General features: G+C 50.5%; 1 protein-coding gene across 2 annotated transcripts in view; it reads left to right on the forward strand.

Moving 5' to 3' along the window:
• Window positions 1–4,476, forward strand: part of PPP2R2C (protein phosphatase 2 regulatory subunit Bgamma) — a 166,961-nt gene extending 162,485 nt beyond the window's left edge. For both annotated transcript variants that reach the window (XM_070791766.1, XM_070791767.1), the window contains exon 9: window positions 1,684–4,476. In XM_070791766.1, coding sequence (XP_070647867.1) covers window positions 1,684–1,975 — 292 coding nt within the window. In that variant the 3' untranslated portion in view covers window positions 1,976–4,476. The remainder of the gene's footprint in view (window positions 1–1,683) is intronic.
• The last annotated feature ends 11,365 nt before the right edge of the window (window positions 4,477–15,841 follow it).

The raw sequence follows: 15,841 nt of genomic DNA on the forward strand, positions 1-15,841 counted from the left end.
GTTACTGACCATGCAGGGGCCTCCCTCCCCAACCCACATCCAGGCCACCCCCATCCAGCAGATGATGGGGGTGATGGTAAGAGATAGTCCACATGTGAGTTCAGTTCAGTTCAGTTCAGTCACTCAGTCGTGTCCGATTCTTTGCGAACCCATGAACTACAGCACGCCAGGCCTCCCTGTCCATGACCAACTCCCGGAGTTTACCCACATTCATGTCCATTGAGTTGGTGATGCCATCCAACCATCTCATCCTCTGTTGTCCCCTTCGCCTCCTGCCTTCAATCTTTCCCAGCATCAGGGTCTTTTCTAATGAGTCAGCTCTTCGCATCAGGTGGCCAAAGTATTGGAGTTTCAGCTTCAACATCAGTCCTTCCAATGAACACCCAGGACCGATCTCCTTTAGGATGTACTGGTTGGAGCTCCTTGCAGTCCAAGGGACTCTCAAGAGTCTTCTCCAGCACCACAGTTCAAAAGCATCAATTCTTTGGCATTCAGCTTTCTTTATAGTCCAACTCTCACATCCATACATGACCACTGGAAAAACCATAGCCTTGGCGAGGTGACTTGTAATCACAACTTGTCCATTCTCAGGTGGGCCCCGGGGAGATGGGCTCCCCAGGCCTCCCATAAAGATGCTACAGGCCGGGGCCTCAGCTCCCGCACTCTCCTGGTCCACCCAGATGGACCCCTGCCCTCTTGCGTCTCCTCCACATGGGATTATTCCTGTAGCTCGGGTGATACTGAAGCTATGGCTTGCGTGCATAACCCTTGTAAACCTAGGGGTCCTTGTGGCTCCTCTGGGAGCAATGACACCATCGGGAAGCACAGTTCATCTCCAAAAGGAGGAGGGGTTCCAATAGACCCGCATCTCTCCTGAACACTGAAGGGGATCACTTCCGTACCCTCAGTATTGCTTTCTGGAATCTGTTCCCACCTCCCCAGTGACTTTGTATGCTCTGCCCCCAGATGCTCCAAATCCTTAACCCCCTTCTTTCTCCAGGCCCAGATCCATGTAGCTGCTCTTCTTTCTCTCCCAGCTCTTACTGTGTAGATTAACATCCTTTCTCTGATTCAACAGGAATGCCTCTCCTTAGGGGAGGTGGGGGAGAAGAGGTGGGCAGTGGATAGACAAATGGAGAATGCGCTTTAGCTGGACGTGGGGGCGGGGTCTGTGAACGCCTGCACATGGATGGTGTGCGGAGTGATCGGTTAGTCACTCAACTGCTCAGACAGCAGGAGGGTCCTAGGTTTCTACCAGAAGGATATGTCTGGCTGATTCAGGGGGGGCCTGCCCTTTTTTGGTGCTGAGTTTATGGCCCTGTGTCTACTGTGTTTGTTTTCCTTTGCCCTCCTTCTGCTGTTGGCTAGTCTCATTGAAAGTCTAGGGCTCTCTCGCCTGGGATACAGGGCAAAGTACAAAGGAATGTTTTTATGATGCTTGGGGCGAGCCTTCAACGGCCTCAGCTCCGGGCTCTAAGTCTGTGTGCTGATGCAGCCCAGATATGGGGTGGGGACAAGAGGATCCCCCACTCCAGAGAAGGTGGGAGGAGGCAGGCCTGTCCCGGTCTGCTCCCACAGGGTCCCCATTCCGGGGGTGATAGCTCTGAAGCCCCGGGAAGGAGCAGCAGGCTTCCTTCCTCCTCCTCCGGGGCCCCACCTGACGCCTGCCTGTCCTCCCGCCAGCGTCATCATGACCGGAGCCTACAACAACTTCTTCCGCATGTTTGACCGGAACACCAAGCGGGATGTGACGCTGGAGGCGTCGCGGGAGAGCAGCAAGCCCCGGGCAGTGCTCAAGCCGCGGCGGGTGTGCGTGGGCGGCAAGCGGCGACGGGACGACATCAGCGTGGACAGCTTGGACTTCACCAAGAAGATCCTGCACACGGCCTGGCACCCGGCCGAGAACATCATCGCCATCGCGGCCACCAACAACCTGTACATCTTCCAGGACAAGGTGAACTCCGACATGCACTAGGTGAACCGGTGGCCGCGCTGGAGCGGCCACTGCGGGCGGCGGGGCGGGGGGTGTGCCGGGCCGCGTCCCTCCAAGCATCCCAGGACCGGACCCACCTTTGCGGATGATTTCTACTGGAACACAGGACAAAGGAGTCACAGTAAACCGACGGGATCGCCGGCCTGGAAGTTCACTTCTTGCATCCCTTACTTTAATCGCGTGCAGTCTTTCCCACCTGCTTAGGATGTTTTCGTCTGCGCGTTCATTTTTCACGCCAGCGGTTTCCTTTCTTGGGGGCCTCGGGAGCCCTGGAGTGGTGTGTCTCGCGCGCCTCACTAGCCCCAGTTCAGGGCTCCGGGGACAGATAATGAAGTCAAACAAGCCAGCCAGGGATTCTTTTGATGCTAAATGGAGCAGTTGCCACTGTCTCAGAGCCGAGAGTCTCACCTTTTGGCATTTTGGATCGTGAATTCATGCTGAGAATTTGGGAGGTCCTCTTTTAGGTTATTTTAATGTCTTTCAGAATATCGCAGGTTCCTTACAGTTTCTCGAGAGGAAGGGGAGCGGAACCCACCTGCAGTGGGGGCGTGTTTTCTTCACCACTTAACCACCCTTCTCAGAGCACTTGCCCAGTGGTAGGCGTGGTGCCGGCCCTCCAGGCCCGCGGGTGTACCCTCCATGGCCTCTGTGCCGGCTCGCCTGTCATTCTGCAGCTGTCCTCCGCATCTCCTGGACGCAGGAGATCCAGGAACTCGTCCTGGCTCCCTCTGTGATCTTCCTGAATATTCATTATGACCCTGAGAAGCGGGGGCCCATTCATTTCTTCCATACATGCCAACTGCACACTGAGTGCCAGGCTCCATGCCAGGAATTAAAGGTGAATAACTTGTCATTCCCCACTGTGTGCATGGGAAAACTGAGGCCCAAGGCCTGTATCAACCAAGGAGGGGCCAGGAATTCCGTCCAGGCCTTCCCACAAGACCCTTTCCCTCCCACCATGTTGGTGGCTCATGTTAAAGCAACATTCCAACCTGGAAGGTTCTGGAAACATCTCTTCATCTTGTGAAGCAGGAGAGAGCAGGTAGGATGATGATGAGGGTCGGGGAGAACTGAGACGCAGAAAGGAGAAGACACCCTCGGGTCTCCTCGCCTGTTTGGTGATAAGGAACTCTGCCCTCTCTCCACCCCAGATGTGGACCCCAGCTCCTTTTCCAGATGCACTGAACTGTCTCCAAAAGAAAATTGCATGTTATGACCATTTTAAGATACCTTTTCTTTTCTGACCCCTCGCGGGCCAGTGAGAATGCGGTGTTTCCAGGATGCTTCCCTCCTACTTTGTCAGGATCGGTTTGGCCCACCCGCCAACCACGCCAGCTTGTCTTTGCCCTTGGAACTCCCAGCGGAACCACGTGGCTTGCATTTTGATTCAGAAAGCAGAGGCCCGACTGAATCTGACTTTTTTTTTTTTTAACAAGATGTAACCTAACCCAGGAAATAGACCCAACTCAAGATTTTTCTCAGCGGATAAATGGTCTACTTTTGTGTGTGTCAAAGCACAGAACGCATGTGCACTCACTTCCAGCCATACAATAATTACACAAGGAAATGGGTCCATTGATTTTTTTTTTAATCAACATGAATGAAGAATGTTTGTTTATATATCACTGTAAAATCCAGGTGACCTGGACAGTATTATATGTACATATCTATTCTAATTAAAACTAACAATCACAGGATTGGATTCCTTTTTTTCCCTTTGTAAAGAGGTTCAAGAATGTGATAAATTGTATAGAAATCTTGTTGAAGCCAAAATCCAGCTCTGAGGGCCTTATACAATTATTCGGATATTTGGCATGATCATTTCCCTTTGTGATTCAGATGCTGAGAGGCAATTTGCATTTGCAGATGGAGGTTACTGATCAGATCATAGATTTAACACGGACCATTTCTACAAAGCGCAAAGCTTACACTGCATTCAGGAGGAGGTCTCAATACAGTTCCTGGTTCCTTACTCTGTTTTAAACTGTGGACACCAAACCGAAAAGGGAGAAGAAAGGAAAAGATCTTCTCAGAAGAAAAAGCATGTCTTTGGATCCCTGGAAAATAATGATGTCCAAAGCGTAATGAACAAAAGCATTGTGAGTAAAATGTGTGTTGAGAAAAGATGTTGACGAGGGAAGAGGTAAAACTAGACGTGGCAGAAAGGCCAGTAACACAGTCACAAACTTTGCTTCCTTCCTGTTTAAATTTCCTGCTCTTTTTGAATGTACGAGCGTTCACATAGTCATTGTGGAGTTGTTGGGTTGTTTTTGTTTTCATTTCAGTACTCTCTGAGGACTGATTGCTCGGTGGCTTCGGACATGTGGTGGTAGATTAGACGGGCCTGACCATTTTGGACTCTGTAACTCACAGGTGCATTCTCGTTTTCTTGGGTGTCTCACAAACTATCCACCTGTTGAATAAAATTATAAATATGTTAATACCAGCTTTTTCCAATAAAATAACAAATGTTACATCGAAAATGAGGCTCGGAATGCTGTTTGTTTTTAATGGGCTCCCAGCAAGAGGCACATGGCAGGTGGGGACACACGTGAAAAGTGGGGTTCACCTCCAGGCTTTCCTGCCTCCAGCTCCCAATGCAACTTTTAACCTTCCTCAGCTCTGATTTCATCACCAAGGAAATGGAGCTAATAATAATACCAACCTTGTGGTTTGGGGGTTGTGGGCGGAAGGGCAAGATTAAATTGGACAACGGCCTGCAAACCACAGTGCCAGGCACATAAACGCTCAATAAATGACAATTGTTTTATTTTGGTTTTTTTTTGTTTTGTTTTGTTATGTTTTGAAGCAAGTGAGCATAGCCTACCGTGATTTCCAAATATTCCCAGATTCTCCCATGATCATTTTTAACCCTTATATCCAACTTGAGAATATGGTACAGATGAGGAAATTGGGGTTCAGAGAAGTTGGGGAACAGGCTCAGAATCATACAGCTAGGAGATGCTGGAGCAAGTTTCTAGTTTGGCCCAGTTAACTCCTAATATAGTGCTCACCCAGTGGTACCACTACACACGTGCCTCCGTGTCCCAAGGAACAAGAGCTGGGAGGAGCCAGGCTATAGGGCATCTAAATTAGTTCTGGAAGCCAGAGAGGCCCAGCCCCGCCTGCTGCGATGGCTGAGATAAGCCGGAGGATGCGTGGGGAAGCCCTTCACATCCCCCATGGTTCCTCTGCACCCCTTCTGGGAGCCCAGGCCTCACCTCTTCACTTTCAAGAGGAGGTTTTAACTTCAGGCCCAGCACGAAGAAGTCAGCAGCTGCCCTGGGGGTCTGCTGGCAGGACTTTGATTGACTTAGTTCTCCATCAACCTCTCCTCCACTCCAGGACAGAGGAAAAAAGAGGAAAAGCCACTTCTGGGCTGTGTGACCTTGGACACGGGGCTAACCTCTCTGAACCCCATGTGTAAATAGGTGTGTGTATATGTGTGTGTGTGTGTGTGTGTGTGTGTGTGTTAGTCTCTGAATCATGTCTGACTCTTTGCAACCCCACGGACTGTAGCCCGCCAGCCTCCTCTGTCCATGGGATTTCCCAGGCAAGAATATTGGAGTGGGTTGCCACTTCCTCCTCCAGGGGATCTTCTTGACCCACACTGAGGGCAATTCTTTACCATCTGAGCAGCTAGGGAAGATTAAAAATAGAGGGTGATGCCATTTCTTCTTGAGGGAAAACTACTGAGGTAATGAACAAATGCCTTGTTGAGCTCAGTGGCCCCACCGTATGGGGGTTTTACACATAGTATCTCGTTTAGGTTTCATGTTAGGCCTTTTGTGGCAGAAGGGGCAGTACTATTGTTAAACCCATTTTATACGTGAAAAAACTAAGGCTTAGAGAGATTGAGATTTAACTTGTGCCGAAATTCATAGAACTTGAACGTAAGTGGAGGATCTTGGATTCAAACTCAGATGAAGAAAGCACGGGTGGATGCCTAGACAATAGTGATGACACCGTGATCTCAGCCCCACCCAGCACTGACTTGAGCACCAGCTCTGGGACTTCACAGGTGTGATTAAGGTTATGGACCTGAGCTGGGTGTCGTGGTCCGTGCGTGGGTTGGAAAAGAATTTCCAGACATGAGGCAGAATGAGAGGAGGATAAAGTTGATTAGAATGGGAGACACAGCAGGCCGGCTCAAGAGAGAGCTGAACCGTTTCGCAGGCTAGCAGCCAATTTTTATAGCCTCAAGACAGAGAAAATTCCCACTGGAATGGTGGCATTAGGTGATTGGTTAGGATGCTATAAGGTGGATAGTAGGGTGGGTATTTTACATAATATGGGGTCAGGGAACTGGCCGATCTAGATCTGGAAGCTCATGGCAACAGTTGCCATGCAGCTTGGTCAGTTTCAGAGATTCTTATCCTGTGACCTTGGTATAGGGCTCCACACCTGTGACCTTGGTACAGGGCTCCACAGTGGGGAGCGTATCCTTGGTTATCCAGTGGAGAACAGTCTCTCCTATGAGTTCCAGAAGGTAGAGAACCTCTGTTGACTGTACTCATAGGGAGATGCAGCAAGCAATGAGGACTCCCCCTTCCACTGCTGGCTCTGAAGATGGAAGAAGGGGCCACAGGCCAAGGAATGTGAGTGGCCTCCGGAAGCCAGAAAAGACAAGAAAATGGTTTCTCCCCTAAAACGTCCAGAAGGAGCACAGTCCTGCCGACACCTGGATTTTAGCCCAGTGAGACTGTCGACTAAAAAACATAGTCACAACCTGAAAGTTGACAGTTATTTCGTTTGGTGGGAATGTTTAGGACTCCAAACCCAGAAGACAGCATCTCAGTTATCTCTGAGAAAACTGCTCCAACGAGGTAGGAGGGGAAATCAGACTCAGGTTTCCAACAGAGGGAGCAGGCAGTCTAAACATCAAAGATCAGGTATCAAGGAATTAAGCATTCTATGTATGCAGAGATGCAAGCCTCTGCGCTCACTGAATTCATTCGTTTCCTGTGCACCTCAGCTGTCTGGGGCTCATCCTGTTTCCTTGCTCACCTTAAGGAGTGGCAGGTGGCTGCTTCTTGCATTCATTCCCCCAGCTCCTCAGCCATCACCGTTGGGGAGGGGCAGCATCCGTTGGATTGCAGTTTTGGGAGACCTCATTCACGTTTGGAGGCCAGTGATCGCAGGTGGCTGTGACATTTCTTACTTATTAATATGGCAGGAGACATTTTCATTTCATAAGACCACGTGGGACTTCTGAGCCCCCAACTGTAGGAGAAGACATGTGTTGTTTTAAACCACTCACTTTGTGGCCCTTTCTCACAGTGGCCCTGGGAAATGAACACACTCAGGTACCTTCATTCTGATCTCACAGTCAACCTTTTCAGCGGATTGCTGCCCACTTTCAAGATGAGGATCCCAGAAAGATCCAAACACCTGCCTAAACCCCAGCAGTAAAGGTGGGACCAGCCTCCACACTGTCTTTCTTGAGGGCAGCCAGGGTGGAGGGCCCTGTCAAGGTGTTCTAGGCACCTTGGGGGCTGGCAGCCAGATGGTGGCACAGAGGGGTGAGTGGGGCTCCTAGAAGGCCAGGTACCTGTGGAGAGCTACATGCGTGGATAGGCCCCCTCCTCCAAGCCAGGCCCTGGGCTGAGCTGTGGGCGGGCCACAGGGTGGGCAATCCAGTTCAGGTCAGTTCAGTTCAGTCGCTCAGTCATGTCAGACTCTTGGCAACCCCATGGACTGCAGCATGCCAGGCCTCCCTGTCCATCACCAACTCCTGGAGCTTACTCAAACTCATGTCCATTGAGTCGGTGATGCCATGGAACCATCTCATCCTCTGTCGCCCCCTTCTCCTCCAGCCTTCAATCTTTCCTAGCATCGGGGTCTTTTCAAATGAGTCATCTTTTTAATATACTCTCTAGGTTAGTCATAACTTTTCTTCAAAGGTGCATGGAATAAGGCCTTAACTCTAGGCCCTGTCTTCCCTGAACCCTGAAGGCTCTGAGGCTCCTGATGCCCACTGGCCACTCTTTGAGGCTTGATCTGTAATGCGGGCCTCTCAGTGATCTGCCCAGCTGCCCTGTCAGCTTTCTTACACAGCACAGGTCAGGTCATTAGTCATTATTGTATTAACAGCAGATACTTCTGAGCTGTGGGCTGCTCCAGGCACTGTGCTGAGAGCACCGTATGAATCATTTCATTTCATCAGCAACTCACCGTGAAAGAGGATGTTCATCTTACAGAGATGGAAACTGAGACAGCAAGAGGAGAAAGGGTACCTCTCACAAGACCACAAACCTGTGGGTGCTGGAGCCAGGATCCGACCCCAGGCAGTGTGTCTCCAAACTCTGTCCTGGACTGAACCACTTTGGGTCCTGAACCATCGTACCACGGGTGGTGTCTGACGGATGTTTTCAGGCCACTATTCCTGCTTGTCGTCTGCCAGGAACACAGCTTAGAATGGCAGACTGGGTCAGGACCTGCAGAAGTTCAACCGCTTGATGAAAAGTTTAGCAAAGGCTTACCAGCTTGGGGAGGTGGTTTCCTAGCAACTGAGAAGCTTTCAGAGCTCCAGATAATTGCCCCAGTTGTGAGTGATTCATTTCAAACAGCCATGTCCTTTTTAAAAAACAAAGCCACATTGTCTCTACCTGAATGCTGTTAGATTTCCACATCAGGCCCACACAGTCAAGTGACATGATGGATTTCAAAGAACTGACATCCACAAAAAGCAGCAATATTGGAAGGGTAGAAGTGAAAATAAAAATGGAAAGGAATCCATTAGCAAAATTAAGCAAAAAGACGTCCAAACATGCAAAATGGAGATGGACATTTGGAGAAGTGACTTATTCATTTCATACACGTGTAATGCCTGTGAGAGGTGCAAATGACTGCATTTTTTATAGATGTGCCAAATAAGAACTGACTTCACCATTTGTCTTTGCTTAATCACTCATTTGTTCGTTCAACAAACTGTTTTCTGGGCACCCAGTAGGTGAGCGGCACAGAGACTAAGTGGTTCAGGGTGGGGCCACTGGTGTCCAGCTCAGGGATTCAAATCCTGGCCCTGATGGCAGTTCTAGATCTTGGGGATGTTACCAATCCTTGCCACACCTCAGTTTTCTCATCCGCAAAGCACAGAGAATGTTAGTACCTATCTCATGGGGTAGTGCAGATTAAACAAGAAGATCCTGGCACGAGTGGTCAGCACAGAACCTGGGCCCCCTGGAAGCCTGTTTAATGACATCATCGCTCTTCCCTCACACTGGGACCAAGCTTCAGGGAAGTCTTGCTAAACCCTGCAGCTCGGTCCCCTGGGGGAAATCTGGGTAGCATGTGTCTGTGCTGAGAATGAAGAGACCTTGTGAGAAGGATGGGAGGACAGCCTGTAGGAGGGAGGAGGGGGCTGGGGGAGGCGGAGGTGGGGGAGGAAGAGAGGCTGCTGCAGGAGGCTGAGCAGGACCACCAACATCCCCCAGGAGGATGGTCTGAGGTCTGCATGCACCCCTGGGACCCCTGGCACTGCTGGCCAGAGCCTGGGTTCCCTGCAACCTGGGAAGGCAAGGCAACGGTGCTGTTCATCACCAGCACCAGCCACTTTCCCTTCTACTGGTAACTGGGCTATGAACTGGCTTGGGAGAAACTTCTGTTCCCTCATGTGTGCAGGCTGGGTGCAGTGTTGGCCCAGGTGTCTTGCCCTGTTAAGTCATGGGGTCAGTGGATGACCCAAGCAAAGCCAACCCAACCTCTCCCCTGACTCTCAGGCTAGGAAGAGAATGTTGTATGCCTTCTAATTGCTCCCAGTAGCCAGAAATTAGGAACATGGAAGGGGAGGCTGGAAACAGGGCTGTTCCAAAAGTCCAGCTCAAGATCAGGGCTTTACTGCCAGAGAAGAAGGGGACCTCCGAGGGATAAAGGAAAACAGAGTGATGCTTCTTCCTTCTAATGCTGGAAATGAGCAGAACCCTGTGGGCCCTCCCAAGTACTAAGGCCTCTCTGTGTCCCATGCCTCTTGTTCATAGAGATACTGAAGTCTCTCAGGCCTCCCTGAGTCACAGAAGAGCAGGCTCGTGCAGGCTCAATCAGTCAAAGATTAGGACCCTACAGTCACAGATTCAGTATCTGATGTACATTCCTGAGTCGTTTTACAGATGCTATAGCTGCCAGCAGAGGGAACAGCTAACTGCATGATGACCAGGCTGTAGCCATGACCTAAGATGCTCCATCCTGAGCAGCACTGAATCTCGGGCTAAAACAATTCCAAGAACTGGCCTCAAGAGAATGAGACGAACACTATTGCTCATCATCTGTATCTTTATGAGCATCAAAATAATTGTAGGTGCTTGTTCTGCCTGTATACATAAATGGGCAACTAAAACTGTCCGCAGAGAGATGCTTCAAACTCGTTAATATCTTTCAGCTGAGACCTTGGCCCCCAATCTCAGCATGACGTGGTTACAGAAGATGGACCTTCATCCGTAATCCCCTAGAAATGAAATGATTATCTGATGGAGGGGGATTTGTAAGCAGCTCTTTACAGGAAACAGCCCTCAGCAGGAAACCCCTTTTCTCTTGTCACTTTAGCAAAGCTACATTGAGACTAATTTTTAAACCAGGCTACCACCCCCCTCCCCATCATGGTCTACTCACCTCCGGCCCAAATGCACCTTTCAAATCTTTTAATCACAGAATACCTTGCCTAATGCGTTGGTTCCTTCCATAGTTCCAAAGAGTAGAAATAAAGAATAAATAATTAACAGATGACCAGATCTCTTCCCTGGCTTCTCCTTCAGTGATCTCACAAACTGTGTGAACAAGAAAGACAGTATCTAAAGAAAGATCACAAGGACTCAACAAGGCTGCAAAGAAGCCTGTAACAGGGGGAGATGGTGATGACCCTACCCCTCTCCCATCTCAATGATTAACTAAGATTACATCCCTTTTTATCTTTTGAAAACTTTGATCACCAAGAAAACCTTCAGAGTTGATTTTCTGTGGACACTGAGCCTTATCTCCCCAAATTGTTGGCTTTCTGATTAAAAGCAGGGTTTTCCATTTCTACCAATATTTGCTGCTCATGTTTTGATTTTGAGCAGCAAGCAGCCAGACCTAAGTTCGATAGCAATGCTTGTGATCGGACAACTCTCAGAGAAGCCCTTGTTTTCAGTTCCAGTAGGACTTTTCAGCCAGAGTCAGCCAGTTCATTTCTGTGAGCTGCCAGAAAACAGTCCTAATGATGGAAAAGATAGATGCCCACTCAGCGTGCCCGTTACAACGGGATCAGGGTCTGATTCTGTGGTGGTGGCAATGACTTGCCCTCAAACATCCACACACTCAGGACAGGAAATGACTCGACAAAGGTACTGACAATGAACGCGGTGAGGCAAGTCCAGAAAAGGATAGGAAACTCAGGAGAAGGGGCAGCTGGGGTGAGGATCCAGCCTGAGGGCAGGCAGACAGGTGAGTCTGCGAGGAGAGGTGAAGACTCCCCTGGGTGGAGGGGGTCGTACAGGGATCCAGCTTTAGCCAGAGCGCTGAGAACCTCTGAGAGTTTCTAGGTCCCATGGGTGTCAATTACTTGCCTGGGCGGGGCCTTCAGACCCCATGGTGGAGACAGAGACCCTCAAGGAGGCCAAGCAGGGAGATGGGGAGTTTTAATCAAAACAAAACAAACAAAAAAACCCTCACTTTAGGGGATAACAGGCAGACAGCAGGAATCCAAGAGTTTCCAGGGAGGCATCTCCGGGTGAGAGTGGAGTCCCAGGAGCCATGCCAAGGGCCTGTGGGTGCTGGTGCTGGGATCTAGGGACTTGGACCCTACCACTGGCCCACATGCAAGTCCCTGTCACTCCTGCCTGGGGGGACTGGTCATCATCAAAGGGCCTGTCCAGTCCTCCCCAGAGCAGCATTCAAGGGGGATCTGGGGCAACCAGGCACCAGCTTGGGAAGCGGAATCCCCAAGGGCGGAATGGGGAAGGCAGCCAGGAAGTGAAAAGGAGAGCATGTACCCAGGTCCCGGACTTAGGGAGAAACACAGAGACTGAGACAGTGTCCCAGGCCTGAGAAGGGTCCCAAGCCCAGGAGCTAGACCCCATCCATGGCGTCACCTGTCCTCAAGCCCTGGCTTCAGGGGGTGGTCTGCAGCCCTGCGGTGGGGCTGGCGGGAAGCTCAGTGCTGGGACCAGGGCCACAGAGAGGCCGGGAGAGGCAGGGCTGAGACTGAGCAGAATATAAATGCTGGGCTTACCCAGGGGTAGCGACTTTAGGGTGTTTAGCTCTTAGGGAGTAGATAAGGGCTTCTACCTGGAAGCTGGATGGGAAGGAGCCAAGAAGGAAGAGATGTGGAACAGGAAGGAGCCTGAGATCTCCTCTGGGTGTCGAGGAAGGTGCTCCTGCCCAGCAGGGATATACAGGACAGCGCGTGGTGGGAAACCGGCAAGCGGTGCTGGGGCGAGCCCTCTCCTCCCAGGACCCTGCAGAGCGAGCCATGCAGGGGCCCGGGGAGAGTGTCACCTCCTCGTAAGCCAGCCGGACTCACGATGCTGTGTGCCACCCTGGTCCAGGCTCACGTGAGTGACGGGGAACCCAGGGGGAGAGTTTTGATCCAGGCTTGGGCCAGAGCATGAGGGGATAGAAGTCCCCGAAGAAAACTCGGCAAAGGAGGCCAACCGAAGTGAAGAAGGGTATAGAATGGGGTCTTCAGACCCACCTAGAGATCTTTCCCACATTAATGGTGGAGAATTTTAGGTTCATATCACTTTTTTTTTTTTTTACAGATTTTTTTTAACGTGGGCCATTTTTAAAGCTTTTGTTGAATTTGTTGCTTCTGCTTTATGTTTTGGGTTTTTTTTGTCTCTTTTGGCTGTGAGGCACGTGGGATCTTAACTCCCGACCAGGGATGGAACCCCCACACCCCCTGCATTGGAAGGTGAAGTCGCAACCACTGGACCATCTGGGAAGTTCCTCACACCACTTTTAAGAACGTGACATAAGCGAGTTCCCAAGAACACATCAAAATACGAGTGGTTGGGTGCACAAATAGTTAGATCATGGGGGAACTTTTTATCCCAAAATTTTATTATAAAGAGGTTAACTACAGACCCTTTGAAGACTATCCTAATCTCTTCCTCTTGCTACTTTCTAAAAGTAGCTACCGTGTATATTTTATTTTTTCATCCATCCATTTCATACACGATTTATAACCCCTTCTTCCCCTATCTGCAGTAAGGGTTTGAGGCCCCTGGGAATTTCCGCCTGTCAAGGGCACTGTGGTCATAACACCGAGCCTCTCTGTCCTCTGTGTAACAGGAGGAAGCCACTGTCCTCCTCCATCAGCATGCCTCTAGTGTGTGCTTCAGCTTCAATGACAGAAGAACCTCAAACTGCTCTTCACCAATTTGGGGAACAAATGAACACTCTTTCTTTTTCATGATGACCGAGTGGCATTGGTCCCCAGGTGGAGACCCAGCCAGCCGAAGTGCACTCTCCCAGAGCTTCACAGTGAGGTTCATGTGCGCACAGCAGGCCGGTGTGGATTCAACCCTGATACCCAGACATGCAGATTGGGAACTGGGAGGGTTAAAGGGTTCTGTGGTCTCACAGCATGTTCAGGAACGACAAGGTCCTGCTTTATGGACAACTTTGAAATAGGTACTTGGAGAAATTTGAGTTTTTGCAGTTACATGAGGTGTGATTGGGATACAGGAATGGAAATGGAAAAAAAAAAAAAAAAAAGGAAAAGAGCATTTGAATAAGTGAATGTTGAAAAATTGATCTTTTTTTTTTTTTGGCTGCACTGGGTCTTTGCTGTGGAGCACAGGCTTTCCATGCTGGGGTGCATGGGCTCTAGAGCACACAGGCTCAGTACTTCGGGGCACAGGCTTAATTTGCACCACAGCACAGTATTCTTGCCTGGAGAATCCCCATGGACAGAGGAGTCTGGTGGGCTACTGTCCATGGGGTTGCAGAGTCGGACACAATTAAGGACTTTCACTACTTCTTTAACTTTTTCAGGTGGGATTTTAGTCTCCTGACCAGGGATCAAACCCATGTTCCCCTGCATTGGAAGGCGAATTCTTAACCACTGGACCACCTGGGAAGTCCTGAAGAATCGGTCTTCAGAGGCATGTCCACAAGGGGAGGGCAGTCTTTCTTTGTTTTTTAAAAATTTTTATTTCTTTTTAATTTTTATTTTTTTGAGAGCCGTCTTTCTGATATACTGCTCTCCACCCCCAGAGAAGATGGACAGGGAAGGTTCCGTGAAAGATGCCCCTCTGAGTCCTGGCATTTGGTGGTCTCATTGCAGTGTATGGGAAACTGGTACCAAACCCTCTCTAGGTCTCAAACAGAGTCTTCCCTGCGCAGTGCAAAGGCTGTGATGGTTTCATGGTAGCATCGTGAGACCCCACTCCCCACCCAACGACATTGCAGACCCAGAGAGGGTGAAGGCCCCTGTGACTGCTCAGACATGGGGTAAGCTGCTGGTGGCTCCTGCGGTCAGCACTGTTCTTTCCTGGCAGGTCCGAGGGCAACACCTCTGTTCTGAAGAGGGATTTTGTGGCCCAGGTAAATGGTGGTTTCTTCACGGCTCTGTAAAAGAGCAGGCTTTGCTTCTGTCCAGCTCTGCCACCTCCTGGCCGTGTGGCTTTGGCCAAGTCCACACAACACAAACATGAACCTTTAATCCTCACGTGTGTATGTTTGGGAGGGCAGTGGCAGGTCATGGGACCTAGTCATCAGGACCAAACGGCCTCACAAAGTGCCAGGCCCATAGTGATGCTCAGAGACCTGGGTCCCCTCCCCTCCTCGCAGGGAGTGGGGATCAGCTCCCGGAAGCAGGGGCCTTTGCTCCCAACAGCCTGACCTCTGTAAATCCCTCCATGCGTCTACCATCTGGTCCTGGGCCCTGCAGGCAGCGGCCTGTTTATCAACAGGAAAGGAGGACGGCGAACAGGCCAGGGATCCTCAGGACCACAGGGACCAAGGGCCTTCTGATGTTTATGGTCCCGTGGAAAGTGTTCAAAGAAGCAGCATCTGCCTCTGAAGGGCCAGCTGGCCAGGTCTGCTGGGAAAGCGGGGGTGGTCTTTCCACTGTCCCTTTCCTCCTCCACACTGTGTCTTTAAAGTGCCCTCAGGTCCATTTTCCTGACCTTACCAGGGCCCTGGCTTCAGAGCCAAGAGAGGGGCTGCAGCAGCCTGCAGGACCAAGACTCAATCCCACCCTGGCCCTTGGACCCCAGGCTCTATCCTCTGGGACCCCCGTTGTTCTGGGTGATGCCTGAGGCTCCGATGGGTGCCCTGAAGGTTGAAAAGTCTTCCTCTGTCCTCGCCAAATCCCCCCTTCCCCTTGTTATCAAAACAGGGCAGACCCCATAACCTCCCAGGAGCCTTCCGGCCCTGTCTCCCACCCCAGGCTGGGTTCCACCCTCTCTGGGCCCCCACAGCACTTCCTGTGTGTGAAGGCAGGGAGGCACTTCTGACTGAATCAGGGCCCACTCACATCTGACTTGGGTGATTTTCCCGAGGGTGGGACTTGGGTTTGACTCAAACCGTGGAATTACAGCATCTGCTCAGCATCACAGTGCCATAAATATTTGTTCGAGGGCGGCAGCGATGCATCCAAAGCTCGTTAGGTTAAATAAGGAATGTTTGAGATCATAAGCCACACATACCAGCCAACCTTTTCTGGATGTGTAGCCATGAGGAATTAAAGTCGTGATGCAGAGAGAAAGGCAAGACGGTGGGTCCCGGGGGGTGTGGTGTTGGGGGAGAGGGTATAGACAGAGCACCATCCAAAACCAGGCTCCTGTTGGGATTCAGCCACTCCAGTAAGTTCTGTTCAGCTAAACATGAATTATTTTCACAAAGGTTAAGTTTTTAAAAAGCTAGAAG

This window comes from Bos indicus, chromosome 6 (assembly GCF_029378745.1).
Source record: "Bos indicus isolate NIAB-ARS_2022 breed Sahiwal x Tharparkar chromosome 6, NIAB-ARS_B.indTharparkar_mat_pri_1.0, whole genome shotgun sequence".
In the NCBI taxonomy this organism is placed as follows: domain Eukaryota; kingdom Metazoa; phylum Chordata; class Mammalia; order Artiodactyla; family Bovidae; genus Bos; species Bos indicus.